The sequence below is a fragment of the Sipha flava genome, unplaced genomic scaffold (assembly GCF_003268045.1).
Source record: "Sipha flava isolate LNK unplaced genomic scaffold, YSA_version1 70_pilon_pilon, whole genome shotgun sequence".
NCBI classification, from domain to species: domain Eukaryota; kingdom Metazoa; phylum Arthropoda; class Insecta; order Hemiptera; family Aphididae; genus Sipha; species Sipha flava.
In genome coordinates, this window is record NW_020273610.1 from 1733413 (window position 1) to 1750487 (window position 17075).

The 17075-nt window shown below is 30.0% G+C and overlaps 1 protein-coding gene across 6 annotated transcripts in view; it reads left to right on the forward strand.

Annotated features, from left to right (window-relative positions):
* LOC112692074 (glutamate-gated chloride channel alpha-like) overlaps positions 1–6624 on the forward strand; it is a 149303-nt gene extending 142679 nt beyond the window's left edge. For all 6 annotated transcript variants that reach the window (XM_025566608.1, XM_025566609.1, XM_025566607.1 and 3 more), the window contains one exon: positions 5909–6624. In XM_025566608.1, coding sequence (XP_025422393.1) covers positions 5909–6088 — 180 coding nt within the window. In that variant the 3' untranslated portion in view covers positions 6089–6624. The remainder of the gene's footprint in view (positions 1–5908) is intronic.
* Positions 6625–17075: the final 10451 nt, after the last annotated feature.

Here is a 17075-nt window from a genome sequence, read left to right on the forward strand (position 1 = left end):
CACGTACAGCTAGTACAGGTATGATTGTAAACATTTTTGATGTTTTAAAAATACAAGTATATACTGTGGAATTATTTATATACTGTGGTTTTAACCAATCAATCCATTCATAAACAGATTTACAAGTAGCACCATTTAGTTGCATAGCATTTGGATAATTTTTTAATAGTTTCAGTTCAGTAATTCAATCTTCCTCTGAAACCTTGGAAAATGTCTATAATATTTTTGAAGTATTTTGAGTTATATTCATATTAACATGTATGCCATAGCATCAACCAAGTCAAAAGTATCTTGCTCGAATCAATCCCACTAAGTAGTTTTTCAAGTAATGATAGAATACATTAGTTTTCAATTCATCGAATTTTGTACTAAAAAGAGTTTGGTTTGATAAATTAGGGTCTAAACGAGTTGAAACTTCACGGAAATTACAATCTGGAATGTCTATATCATGTTTCTTGCATAACTGAACTATCAAACATTTGTTTATATTCACTATCATCATTTATCATATTAACTAATGTATTTTTCAAACTATTAACATTTTTCATTGCCAATACAAGAATAAGTTTTGGCTTATGGAGTAAAGACGTAATAGTTAAGTTGAACTATGATTTATTATGATAATTCACCAAATATTGTGCGGTTGATGTTATTAAATGTAAAATATTTAATACTTCCGTTAGATCGATTTTTACTTTTCTTGGAAGTTCATTTAATACGTAATGACTAAAATATATTTTTTCATCAATATGTCTTATAACTAGTAAATTAAAAACCATCATACTGTTATAATTTTCTCGAAGAATGTTCGACAAATTCGTAATATTATGTACGGCGTTACGCCGGCAGTTAAGCGATTCTGGCATTAAATTGTTGAGGAGGCAACAACTTAGTAGCTCAAACCCGCTTCTGAATATATTGGTCTAAATTAAGGAATCAGTCAGTAGTATATATATTCATAATATAGTTTCACTGATACGCACAGATAAAGGCTGAAAAAATGCTCTTGTATATTGTTTTGAACCGCCTTCTTTTCGTGTATAGCACATAAGACATTATATCATATCACTGGTATTTATTCACATTTTAACATTTTTGGGTTTTGTCATTTGACTAGTTTTCCTAATAATAGTAGTAATAATTATATACAAATTTAAATAGGTACTTACCTAAAAATAAAAATATAGTCATAAAAACAAATTTAAATAAATAATTAAAAATGTAATAATTTAAGTTTAATAATTAATAAAATGAAGTAACCTATACGATTTATACTTTGTATACTAATTCAATAGTTCTTTCTTTTTTTCGTGAATATATATTAATAATATCTTCATAAATAGGTTTATTTTCTTTAAGCTGTTGGACCAGTAATTTTTCAATAGATATTGTAGACAATGAATTTAAACATTGTTAAGATGTACGGTTTCTTAATAAGTTTTAATTCGTTTAAGGCATGAAAAACTCCTTTCGACAGAAACGCTCATAGATGGAATAGTTAAAATTAAAGAAAATAGCTTATACACTTCGGGCATAACTTCTTTTAAATCATCTTTTTCAAAAATCTTGATCATATCATAAATGTACGATGAATTATAATTTTTTTCATCATTATATAACACCTCTAGTTCTACTTTTAATTTGTCCATATCATGAAAAATATTATGATATGTTTTTTTAAGATTATCTAATGCACATGTTGGAAATTTACCAGAATAATCTTTAAATTTTGAAACGTCAGCTAATTGTAAGTATATCAACCTATTAGTATCATTAAATCTTATATTTAACTGCATTAAAATACCGTCAATAATTTCATAAAACAAAATTCTAAAACTAGATTCAGTATTTAAATTGTTTCTTGAAGCTTTAGGTTATTTAGTTAAATTAACTGCTTCATTATATAAAATTCCAAATTCTGTTTCATTTCTTATGTTTTTTATAAGGTTACGTGCAATGTTTATTTTTCTTAAGCAATATTTAATATCAACCGATTTATTTTGCAGTATATTAAATAAGTTTTCCGTAATTAAAAATATATCATGAAATATGTGTGCTAAAAATTAAAATTCAAAAGATTTCAAGTTTTTTAAGTGTCCAACTGATCCACAAATAGATTCACTTGATGATTTAGGATATTTTATTATAGCTTCAAAAACTACTCTTAAGTTAATCCATTCTTTAACTAATAAATTTAAAATTTTTGAACGAGAGGTCTACCTTGTCTGAAATAATTGTGGAATGCGTTTCCCTATAATACTGTCAATTACGTTAGAACGGTATGTTGAGTCATGGAAAAATGCCGATATACCAGTCATATTAGCGAAAAATATGCGACATTTTTCGTTATTATTACAATTATGTTGCAATATTAAATTTAATTTATGTGCTAAATAATGGGTGAATAATGCATTGGGTGCAAGTTCTTTAATTCGGGCTTGTAAACTAGTCGAATTCCCTGCCATCCCACTAGCATCATCGTAGCACTAGCCAATCAATTTTTTTTCAATACTAAATTCTTGTAAAAGAGAAGCAATTAAATTAAATAATCCATCAGCCATATGATCTTGACTGACATCATAAAAACTAAAAAAACGTTCAACTCGGACTTCTTAGTAATGTATCTAAAAATTATAGAACATTGTGTTTTCTGCGTTATGTCTGTAGTATCGCCGATTTGAATAGAATAAAACGTACATTGTTTAATTTCGTGTTTAATATGATCAGTTAAATATTCAATTATACATGAAATCATATCATTTTGTTTAATTTTTAATGTACCTAAAAACTAATTAACCTAACCTACGCCGCTTCCAGGACTGCGGCCACCACCGATACAAAGACGACTAAATTTAGAAAATACGCATGCGCAGCTATTATTGTTTTGCTAGTGTGTGTGTCGTGTAATTGTATACACATTAAAGCCTGGTTTACACGCAAGGACTTATTGTACGTTTTGCTGGACATATAAAATGAACAATAAGACGTACATTTTATAAAGTGTCTACACGTTCCAACTTTTACTCAGTTTTCCATCCCAGTTTCAACTGTATTTCTGTTCATTTTTTAATAGTGTTCAGTTATTTTAGTGGTGTTTGATGATATGGAAGAAACACTATTGTGGTTTACCATAATGTTCCTAGTACGTATGCAACAGATTTTCGTAGATCAGACATGTTCGCAAGAAAACAAAAAACACCATGCGAATCAAATTTTATATTTTTAATTAAATATTATAGGTTAATATACTTAGGTACTAATAGTAGGTTCTACTATAATATATTATAATTATTAAAAACAAAAAAACGAAATTAAGTTGTTAAAACTATTAAGTAAAGGAGAAAATTAAACCTAAAAAGGACGAAAAGTTGTATTATACACCAATTTTATATTTACATGTGACGACATGTCGTTCAACTTCGCGTAAAATGAATCCGCGCCCATTAGTTTTTTGATCCAATCTTGGATTTCATTCCGATTCGATAAGACGTACGAATTACTGAATACACGCTCCGTTTACTCGATACGATTAGTTGTGTTCAATAAAACATACAATAAGTCGTTGCGTGTAAACCGGCCTTAACATTTAACATTGCGAGAGACGAATATACTATATCGCCTCTTCGTTTATCAGCTGTCATACACTTACTGTCTAATAACTTTTAACGTACTTGCGTAAATAGTATTTTGTGGAAGGTATAATAGAATAGGTAGGTATATAAAAATAAAACGTATACGATGTGGTGAAGTTACCGTAAGTGTTATTTAAAATTCTAATATTTAATTTACTTTAATAGTCGTGTTAATAATTAAATTGTTTAGTATTAAATCAAAATTATTAAGTAAAAATATGAACCACACTTTTTCTCTTATTTTCAAAGGAGCCACCGCCACTGACGGCGTACGTATTACGTACAATGTATACACCATATAATGCGCCCGAACAAATGATTATTCTGCGAAGAAAGAATTACATTTTTTTCCCCTGATATAATATTTTAGTATACGAGTTAACAAAGCTTGTAAAAATATGAAAAATATTTTTACTTTAATAATTTTTAAAATATAAAAACTATTAAACGTTACTTACCGTTTTGTACTTTCGATTGTCCCGTCGTTTTTTAATCTTGCATTTCTGAAAAGGTTTTATTAGGGAAAGAATTTCTTTTGTTTTTGATTATTCCGCGTACGATATTTAACTACCTAAAAGAATTTAAATTTAATGGATATTTCGATCGATACTGTATGAATAATAATATTCTATATATAACTATACGAATAATTAAGCTTACTATAAAAATGCCATTAAAATATATCAATTGATTCTAAGAACTCTCTTATTATTGTTATTAATACTATTATTATATATTTTTTACTGAAATAATTTTTAATAGCCAATAGTTAATCGTTGGTTTAAATAAAACGAAATACCTCGTTTTATACACACATACACCGGGTAATTTCTTCAGTATGTTTTTTTTTTACTTGAATTACGATTTTTTGCAAATTTTTATTTTAAGAATAATTATAAAATCCTAAATTTTTCGTATATTTTAACATCTTATCATGTGTCGTGTAATCACCTTTTGACTTTTATTTTCAAATGGACTACCATTTTTTTTACATTTTTTACTCAAATAATTATTTAGTACATTTTTCTGGAATTTTTTATATAAATTTTTCAATATTCGAATCAGAACTATAATTTTTGGAGTTGTTTAAATTTAACCATTAAAAACTGCTAGATATGATTTCCTTTATTTATACTACATTCTAGAATTTTTATCGTAGTTGTTGTATTTTTAATCATCAACAATTTTGTAGACCATATATTTTTTATATAATTTATTGTGTGGCCCGGGGAATAAGAGTATACGCAAAAATCGACCAATTATCGGTATTTATCGATATAATTTTATTCATGCTTGTACGACTATACACAATGGTACACGTCAAGTTACACATTACATACGTTATATTCGTACGAAGTAGAAAATAATTAGGATATCGATATGTTGGGTGCGCATAGGGAATGAGAATATGAAAAACTAACTAATTACCGTTATTTATTGATATTAATTGTATCTATAATTACACATATATTGTCTATATAGCACACCAAGTTACGCATAATGATATTTTATTTGCGTACTCCTGAACGTAATACGACACAGAAAAAATTTCAGTATTTCAATATTTTTACACTTTTTATATGTAATTTTAAATTTTAATACCAACAAAAGAAAAAATCTATCTATTCACTATGTAGATTCGACAATTCCAGAATGAAAATTAGTTTTATAATTATTTACAAGAAAAATGATTACGTTATTTTTTTGGAAAACAAAAAATAATATAGGTACCATGTCACAATACCTTTAACAGAAACTCTATGTAATAAAAAATATCTTTTACGTCTTTTAGTACATTTGACATAACTTGCATGTACTTAAAACAAACTTGTACAACAATCAATACTGTAATTTGGTAAGAATAATAAAAACGATAACAAAAAAATCTTAAAACGAATTGTAGTAGTAACTCTATAGAATTGGATTTTAAGCCAATAGTGAAAGCATAGTGTACGTACGAGAGTAAAAAGAATAAAAAATATTGTCTATCAGTGTAACACATCGACGGGAGTATAAATTAATCAAACATGACGTGGACAGAGGAAATAAGTGACCCTGAATCTGACACAGCGCAGAGCACTAGAAATCGTGTCCCAGCCCGGCGGTAGAAAGGATATCATTTCTCAGCTGCGCCGCTGAACCTTAAAATTAAATTATATGTTTGTTGTGTAAAAAAAAAACGGTTCGTCGTATAAGGGGTACGGTTGCACTTGGTCGTATATTTTGCGACGAGACGTTTTCGGCAATCGGATGTTAATCACGGTTTTCCGTTGCAGGAGGAGCAAAACATCAGAAACAACGGTGGCGGCAACAAGCGCAAAATGCCGCCCCACCCGATACGGATCGCCAAGACCATAGACGTGATCGCTCGCATCACATTTCCCACGGCGTACGCGGTGTTTCTGATATTCTTCTTCATCCATTACACCAGTCATCCAAGCCACTGGACCCAGTAGTCACGAGAAGCTCAACGTTTACACACATGTTATAGCAATACGATTAATATAATAATAATTACAACATGATAAAACCAATATTAATCGCGGAACGACGGCCGTCGGACAATACGATGATTTATGTGTTATATTTAATATCTGTTTCTGATGAACGCGTACAACTGTTAGCAAAACGCGTTTCGAACTCGTTTGCGAGACGGACGATATTACGTCCCAGACATGATCGTGGAGCTTATCGCGGTCTACGCGGAAAAAAACGAATCTCGTTCTGCGATTTTTTTTTTTTTTTTTGTAATTCGGAAACAATTCGTCGAGTACACAACATAAAATAAATCCCTTATAGAAGTTAAAATAAAAAATTAATAAAAAAAACTGTTCGCGTTACAGTTAGGTGAAGTACGCGCGCAATATAACATATTAATGTAGGTTTCGAGGGATGTGATTCACATTTCTCTGACTGTAAATTAATACATCAACGTGTCATATATATTCATATATGCATAGTTATATATTATATGCTATTTTATTAGTTCTGTTAGCAGTATTTGTTTAAATTTTATTTTATTTTTATTATAATATATTATTGTTATTATTATTCTTATTATTATTATTATTTATTGACAATAAGTAACTTTTTTAGAATTTTTAATTACATACGCGCCTGCATTATGTGTTATACGTTTTAGTGTTTTTATTCGAAATCATTGTTGTCTCTTTTACATTATATTACATACATCTATACCTGATCGTATAGACATTGTTTTGTTTATGGTATGGTGTACACTAGTCAAGTCTGTTTTTATTAAATGGTCCCGATGGAAAAAAGAAAATATTTTCTATACGACTTACCTACTCTATGAGTTGTAATGTTCATCCTAGTATGTATTTAGTAGACGTGGAACGATTTACTTTGGTTTTATGAACTTTAAAAATCGTATAATTGAAAACGAGATATAATGTAATCGAAACGTTTAGTTGTATCGTTATTATTATTTTTATTATGTTAGTATAAAAATAGTCATATAGCCGCGGACTTTAAGATAATATTGTATATGTGAAATATATAATTCATAATATTTAATACAATATGTGTTTAGGCTCTTTTTGAAATATTTTGTTATTATAACATATTATTCTATTTATATTCGTTACTATTAATATTAGGTAATCTATAATATAGACTTGAATAGACATGACGGTGAAAACCCGTCACAATCTCTATTGATTATTTTTTCATTTATAATATCGATATAGGCTCAATGATAAATATTACTAGGTATTACAATTTTATAAATGATTCCGTCATTTTTATAAAATGATTTTATTGACCATGCGCTATTTTGATCTGTATTAATATTTCAGACAATCAGAATCATGTAAATATGTACGTTTCGATTATAAAAAATATCCGATGCCGTTGGCGTGCAGAAAAAAAAATTGCTGATGTTAGTATTACCTTACCAGAAGTTTTATTTACGGTTTTCGAAACGTTAAAAAACCATCTTTTTTGTCATGTTAATGGTATGACCATTGGACCGTTTACCTTCCGATGTTTAAATTTCGTATACCTACAGGGTCTAGCGTATAATTTCTCCGTACGATTAATTCCGAGTTATATTGATAATCTCTACTTCGCAACAAATGAAGTCGGAACACAATATTGTTAAAATATATACAATTAATTTGTAAACGAGCATCTACCACTGTGACTAGCACACGATAGATTCACTAATTCTCGATCTCAACGAACATCGTTATTATTTCATCCCTACCCTTCTCCTCTTTGATTTATAATTTAGTGTCAAACCATTCGTCGGTTGAGTAAATTTCAAGCGCAATTGAAAAATATCATAATGATTTGCCCGTTTTGCCGTCTGATCGACATTCGAAATCCGATTAATTTGTAAATATTTAAGCTGATAATCTAATCGTTCACGTGGATCAAAAATCGATCGTTTCTCTGAACGGAATTCAAACACTAACATTGTTATGTGAATTAATTCTCACGTCGAAAGACGTGATTTTAAATCATATTTGGGTCTTATACTATATCCGTGAGCCATGTGCATTTCGACTTTCAAGCAGAAGAGTTCGGGTGAACAAAACAGTTGTCGATATGATACGTTTTAAACAATAATAGTTAAAACGAGCTCTATTCCCCCGGAATTCGGTCTTGTGCGCTGGCACGAGTGCTCGTTTGTATAACGTACAATGAGTTTTTCGTTTGACACGATAATTGTTTTCTTTTCATCACTCCGCGACTCCCATTGTGTTGACGATCAATGTACACATATACCGCAATAACGTTTTCGTTATTTCTTTATTCCGTGACCGAAGTTGCGAGTCGAGGTATGTTTTCGATTTGCGAAACGTAGTGGCGATGAGGTGTGGAGTGATACTGCGACCGCAGACATGTTAGACAACTAAAGAAAAATGAAATATCTGACACCGAAAGGTCAACAGAACGGAAATATTTGCATAGGTCCCGTGCCGTGAATCGTCTAAATTCTTTAACAGCCGTGACACACGTTACATAAAATACTCTTCGGGTTTACCGAAAATCACGTATTTTTTTAACAACATTTCTCGTATCCGGTCATTTCGTTGCGAATCGCGTTTGTTCCGTAAAATAGTTCCATGGCTCGTTGTAGTATTGTTAAATGTTCTAAACCGATACTTGTAATTAAATTCCAGTAAAATATTTCGAATTTTAAACCCAATAAATCTGCCCGTCGCTCAAATACCACGCAGGCATTATATACGATACGTTGTAATCCACTGATTTGCAACAATCGATACTGGAAGGCATATATTTTAATACTTCGATAAAAAATTAAAAAAAAAAAAAACCACCGTATTCGCCGGAATAGAATAACTACTTAATATTAATTTAGTTTTTTTTTTTTTTTTTTTGAAATGCGTCAAACTCGTTTGGTGTTCGAAACAGATTTTTTTTATTTCAAAACTTAATATGGTTTATCAGTCGAATCGTACAAAAGATTTATCGACCTACCCCGGGAGTATCAACGGAGTACAATTTTTATTGCCCCACTGAGAAAGGTTCGCTTGGAAACGTTTCAAGGCGACAGTGGGCGCGTCGCGTCACGCGACGAGAACATAATATTATGTGTCATAGTTTTGGAATGTCTATATTTTAAATTTAATGATTTTCTCTTCCCCCTTCCCCCCTCAAACGATTTCCTGTGGTCATTTATTTTAGTCAGATGATATACTCGTATTATGAATAATCTGTTAGCCATGGCTTTTATCTTCTAAACGAGCACGATGGGCTAGTCGTACGTTTTCTTCTGAAATTATTATTATTTTGAATACACCAAATTAGTAGGCAAGTTTTATTGATTCTACGTATTTTTTGTGTATTAATTATTTATTGAGTGTATGTTTAACGTAATTAACAAGCGTACTGATATTGTGCATACATTAGGCGAGTTCACTGTAGTTTGTGCGGAATTCTGATGTTCTAGTTTAGAATAAATGGATATGTTATCGTTGTACAATAATGGAATACCAATAATGTTCCGACTCTCATTAGATTCTGTTGAACAATTATACATTGGTAGGCAAGGCCGTAGTTAATGACGGAGCGTTAGAGGAGCATGTGCCCCGGACGCGAAAACGAAAGCGAATTTTAATTAGGAGTGATTTGTGTTAAGAATTGCAAAAACCGATATTCATATTATTTTACTGTGTATGATACCGTTTAGTTTCGTTGACTGGATGAATAACAGGATATAACAATGTACAGAACCTACGTCCGCAATACAATGTTACACTTTATTCATGTTACTAGGACGTTTCGCTGAGACAGTTACATCCCTACGTGTAATACCCACAATAGGTAAAATGTATTACAGTACAACATACTATAGTTTTTCAACAACTCACGAAACTCGTTAAAAATGTTTACCAGTTGTCTGTAACGTGTTCATCGTAATGTTATAATGAACGTCAGAATACATAATTTTGTTTCAAACATTTTCCACCCTTTCCCCTTCTCATTGAGAAAATGATGTATGTATGCATATGTAATATTAAACGTATGATGGATGTACGTTATTGATTCCAACGTTCGAATAATTATTATTTTTTTAATCTTTATACGACAAATAATTTTATAACACTGAACAGAACGTGCCTACAGGTGATTAGATCGATAAAATTGAATAAGATGTACGAAAATCTATTCGTTTCTCGTGTTTACCTATGTATTTGCAACACGTTTTATTAATAAGCTGTTGATAATTATTATTCATAGGATGTGAAAAAACGTGTTTGTGTTAGAAAACAAACGTTTGATCGGATAAAAATTGAAAATTCGTCTACATTGATATTTTGACGGAAAACGAATTTCCATATTTGTATTCAAATGAATGTAAATAAAAATATAGTTTCAATCAAATACCGAACTACATTATAGTTACGGAAACTTCGGTGCGATTTATACGCGCTATTTAGTTTTGTTTAAAGGTATTCATGTTAAGTATGATTCGTTTTCAATTTTATATAGTTTGATGTAATACAATAAATGATTTTTAACTTTTTATTACGGTACGTCGTCATCGTAGCGAATTCGATGCATTATTATTTACAATACCGCGTGATCGGTGTACCAATGACATAATACAATTTATAGCGTAGGTCGTAATACGGAATTATATATTATTATACTTATAAGGAATCTTAACACCACTAGTCGTAAAAATTGTATTTATTTAAAATTTTTAACTAATACCATTATAAAAATGATATATTTCTACCATTTAATAAATTATATTCTAATGTTTTACGTCGACAATTCAATAGGATGATAGATAGGTATCTATACCGTGGCGTTTAATAATAATACTACACGTTGCGGCTTGTTACGCTTCCTTACAACAAATCAAAATTTAAAATTTAAATTATAATCATAAATATTAAAAAAAAATTAAAAAAAAAACCATTCAAAGCGTAATAATATATTTTTAAGTGCCTTTGTGTAGTAGCTACAGTGTTTTATTTTTTTTTGCAAATAATTATGGTTCTATATCAATTGAAATCGAATATTGTTTGTTAAAATTCTAATGGTATCAATGGGTAAAATTTGTAATTCGAAGATTGTTATAAAAGTACATATTAACACATACAACGTTATATGGAAAAACACGGAATTATATTGTGTGCGTATATTATTATTATTCTAATTATTATTATTATTATTATTATTATTATTATTATTATTTAATTGGGTATTTTTAAGCAGTCAAGCATATCAATTTACGCTGTGTTATTATTTTTAAATTTGTGTAATTCGTATTATTATTATTATTATTATTATACTGTTATGTGCCCGTCATAGTCAGCATTTTAGCTTTTTAATATTATATTAAACATTTTATTGGTTCGTTTTAGTTATTAGCGTTCACTATATCATAAGTAAAAGGTATTTGATTATTGTAATTTTTGTTGACCATCTTTGAATGGTTTAAATTTCTTTATTAATTTTTTTGCATTGTTCTATTTTCTTATACAATTATAATAGTCATAGAAAATAATACTATAAGAGAGGAAAACGTTCTCGTGATTATTATTATGATTATTATGTAATATCCTATAACTATCGATGCGTTTTTAATTGTCAGTATAATATATAATATAAAAATTATTATGTATAATTAAACGTCTAATTGTTATCGTTAATTAATTAATGCTTATAATATTGTCTTTTAAGATATTTAAAAAATTTAGCAATTGTAGATTGGATTTATAAAATACTTATATGTATATTATCATATGGCATTAGAATTTATAATATTTTATGTATAATATTTGCTGGAAGTTAATTTCCTTTAAAGTTTAAAGCATACTTATCAATAATTTGTAGATAGCTGTTTTGATTATTTTTAATTTTTTGGTTTTTTCTTAAAATAGTTTTAATGTATTTTTGTGGCATTTGTTATTTTATACACAGATACTCAATTTTCTTGTAATAAAAATATATACTTATACATTAAACATGAAAATATTTATATTTTACTCGCACAATACACAGTGATTAGTATGGTTTATCAAAATAAATAGATAACAGAACACTTGAACTTTTAGAAATAACTTTATACCGTAATGGTTTTAGATAATTTAAATGTGAACAACCGAAATAACTGATATAGGGACGCATACTTGCACAATCTATATTATACTGTTCCATACTTAAAAAATACCATGCAGTGGCGTCATTAAGGAAAACTATCTGATAGGGAAAGGATGAGGTTAAGCCCTCGCTATATATATAATTAGATTATGCACTGACTTTTTCGTAGTAATAAGCTTAAATTATTAATTTCATAATTTTTAGAAATTAAATAAAATATAAATGATTACATATTACTTTAGTAAAGTGCTCATCGTAGACGTTGTTTGAAGAAACAAGTTTTGTCTCTTCCGATTATTATGGTTTATACTCTACATAGAAGTTTTTACATTTTTGTAATTTATTTATTTTAGGAGTATTAATAAAAATAAAATAAAATTCACCATCCCTTTTCCTTGATTATTTTCTTTGTATAGATAAATATTAAACGTTATTGACTATATATGTATTTTAAAAGAGTTCGAAAAAGTCATAAAAATAAGTCTTCAAAATCAATATGATCGGATCCAGTTGTAGACAAATATTTTAGTATTCGATGCTAAACTTCATCTGGCAAAATAGTATAATAGTCCGACCCGACCTCCTCACCGTCTAACACGTTTTCATAGCCATTATTACCGCTGTCATCCGAAAATTTACTGCCGTCTTTTTATAACTACCCGGACAGTTAAGAGCTACAACCCTAGACGTATTTCAAAATAGTAATCCGATCGATTTTTATTCGTAATTATTAGTGATTTTATCGATCACATAATTATTCACACGTATATAGCATATTTATCAAAAATATCAAAATGTTAATTTTTTTTTTATATATTTAAAATACTGAACACAATATTGTTTTGTTTTATTCACGTTTTGACGTCTCACTTTGCCTTAATAAAGAAAATTTACCATATAATATCGATATGTAATAATCGTATGTTGCGTGTTATATGAAAAAATAATAAATAAATCGTATTTCAGTGTCAAATAATATCAATTTTTGTGCGAGGGACACATACCGAAAAAGACCACTGTTGACATGAACAAAGGAATCGTTCTACAGTGTAAGTCGTCATATTGTAATACATTGGCGTTAACGTTAAAATAATTTTTTATTTTACATTGTGCCTAATATAGACACAGGCGTGACGATTTAGTGAATATTCGAATCGTTACAATATGCATAATAAGGTACTTTTGATGGTCGTGTGCGCACGGTATAACACAGTATGTACGCGCCGAGCCGCATGTGTGGCAAAAGTAATACGAACTATGGGGGGTTGGTACCCGACTCGTTCTTTTTCACGTACGACCCGACCACCCAAACGTCCGACACGTTTTCGTAGCCATTGTGACCGCTGTCATTCGAGAATTTACAGCCGTCTTTTTATAAAAAGGGACAGCTACGACCCCAGACGCGTTTCAATAGCCTTAAAGACCGCATTCCACAACGCGGACACTTATTATACCGAATCGTTACTCGTCCTTTCCCACGAAAATGTTTTCTGTACAATACAATACGACTGGGAACGATTCACGGCGGCCAACGAATATAATATATACCATGGGTAGAGATAAAAGATCTCCCCTTTGCGAGGCCTGCTGCACGTTACCGCCGTTTCTTTTATCCGATTTCTATGGACCCTCCGGATTCCAAAAACATCTGCCCTTGTACAACATAATATGTTGTACAAGGGCAGATGTTTTATATATATATACTAAAATATATCTAATCGCGTTCTTGAATGTATCGGTTTATGTATCGTTTTCCAGAGTAGGTACTATTTATTTTAGTGTATTCATACACGCGTAGCACATCATTTGCATGACGGATAATGATTGAGCTTATTTCACGATTAAAACATTGTTATTTTAAAGACCGCCAAAATAACGGATTCCTAAATAATGTTATCGATTGTAAACACTATTTAAAATCAGTGGTAATATGTATTCGTACAGAATTCTTAAGATTAGGTTATTACTTTTCGAGTACTGACTGGTAAATACGATAATAAGCGTAACACAGATAAGTGGAACATTGGAGATTGAGTGTGATGAACGCACAGTGGTTAAATTGATAATTTTGTGACCTGCGAAACCGTTATATTCGTATTAAGTCATAGTTTCAAGCCATGATTTTCTTTCTCTTCCTATCACACGCTCAATATATGGGACTTAGACGTTTTATATTTCGTTTTTAAATGATGTATTGTACAAAAATTTGAGAAAGTCGATCTAAAGAAGACTATAATGAGTTCAAATCAGTTTTCAAAATCCTTATCGCTTTATTGGATGGATCGGTATGTTGAAAATAGAAAACGTCTAAATCCTTATACTGAGCGTGTGATAGAAAGAGAAAGAAAATCATGGCTTGTAATCTCCTTAAAATGTGTAAACATAAAATTTTTAACAATTGTTATTATGAACATCTATCTCCATGATCTGAGAGCCAGCAAAGTAAGTTGAAACTGTAATGTATAGCAACGTGTTACACGTACTGCACGTAGTAATTTTTAATTCACTACGAAAACGCGCAGTTAGCCGCGAACATTTTCATACATAGTATTGAGTTGTTCCGTGACCGATCGTAGTCGTTTTAATTTAATAATTTTAAGTTTAGTTATTTTAATATTATATAATTTATGGGGCTGAAGACATCTTACTAGTTTGTAGTGCAGCAATAGTTGTTTTGGGAAGTGCTGTACAAAAATAAAGAGATTGCAAACGAAGATGGTAGCACCGTACTGAGTTATTTAAAAAAAAAGGTGAAAGTGAATTTCTTAAGTTTAACAGATTTAAAATTGCAATAAATCAGAGGGCAATATAAAAATTTTAGTCTTGAATGAGTTCTTCAACTATTGAAATATTATTTATAAAAAAAATAAATACAAATACAAAACTTAAAAGTATAAAAATACGAGTACTAATAATTAGTAAGTAGTGATATGTACTAGCTTATAAACTAGCATGGCCGTAGTAATGGGGGGGATGGCTAGAGGTGTCTACGCCCCAAACGCAATTCCTGGGAGGGCACAAAAATGAAAAATTTGCAATTTAATAGTTATAAGTAATAACTTATTACTTGTAAGTAAAAGTAATATAATGTATTTATGTATTTTAATCGTGTGTATATACAATAATTAATAAAACGCTAAGCTTAAATTTAGAACTATTTTATTCTTGCAACGAAAAAAAACCAGTTCAAAAAATATACCGATATCAACATTATCCAAGCTTTTAATTTACGAGATATTTCCACCATTTCCTTAAATTCTCTTTTCTCCTTAGTTATAAATACTATCTTTGTACCCTTTTCGTATCAATATCACTATACAATACTTGGTGGCTTGGTGGCTGATATATTCATGTATTGGATAGTGATATTGAAACAAAGCCGGTACAAAAATAATATTTATAGCTAAGAAGAGAAAAAAGAAGTTTAGGGAAATAGTTGAAATACTTCCTAAACTAAAAGCTTGAATAATGTTGATATCAGTGCATTTTTCGGATAGGTTTATCTTCGTTGTGAGTATATGATAGTTCTAATCATTTTTTTTTTTTTTTTTTTTTGGGAATTTTTTTTTGTGATTTAATAATTCGCGCGATGATTCATTGACCGCATTTTTTTCCCAAATCGGCCGCAGTATCTGAAATCCGACGACGGTGAAAGTGGAGGTTATCAAAATACTTGTGCAGGCGATGGTTGTTCTCCGGGCTGTCCGGCCGTGCTGCGCAGCTGTGGCCACCGGGGCAGACGTTCGCGTAATCAGTGCGGGCATAATCATACATCTTGTTCGGACACGATCGGAAGCGCTCAGGAGTCGCCGGCCGAAAACATCAGTAGCAGTTGGCCAGTAAACTCTTGAGCTACAGTGGCGATTCCGATGACGGCCACTTTAAAGGTTGCCGCACACTGGATCGGAACGGAACAAAACGGAACCGTCCGATCGGATCGGAACGGAAACAAATTTTTTCCGCACACTGTGTTGTAACCAGTCGGAATCCCGCGGTCATATATATTTGGCCATTTTGATCTCATCGCTCAAGCTCGACGATCAAACTAATGCTTATTGTTACATTATTTTTAATATTTTTAAGTGTTTGTGAAATATAATATATAATATAACCATTATTAATTTCATCTATTCATCTTACTTCCTTATTTAATTTATACACAATTATTTTTAACTAATTACTAATAATCTTTATGTATAACTTATTTAATTGTATTACTGTAATGTTTATCAGCCAAAGCGAAATAAATTAAAAAAATATATATATATATATATATATAATGAATGATACAATAGTGACGAAGAATAAATGATATTCACTCTAACTCTTTTGTCAGAAGCCGAAGAAAAAGAAAATTTTACGACAAAAAGACAGTGGGTTTATAGCATACATATGGCAAGAGAAAAAGAAGGAGAGTTCTATACACTATCTCCGCCTTTAAAACAGGACAATTACATTTTTTTTCAATATTTCTAGATGAGTTACGAAATATTTTGTCAATTGTTAGAGCATATAAAACCCGAAAAACAAAAAACAAACACAAACTTTTGAAAACGTATACCAGCAGACGAACGGTTAGCAGTAACACTGATATTAGTATTTAATTTATAATAAATTGATAGTAATTATGACCAATATAATATAAATATGAATATTTTTGCACTTCACATATCATTTTTTTATCCGACATATTTTAATTATTTGTGTCAAAGTTATTATCGAACAAATATTAAAAATATTAACTATGAAAATGTTTATTAGTAGTATAATTTGGACAGTTCTGACACCCTATCCTGCATATCCTGCATATCCTCCTTATCTTTCTGAACCACCACC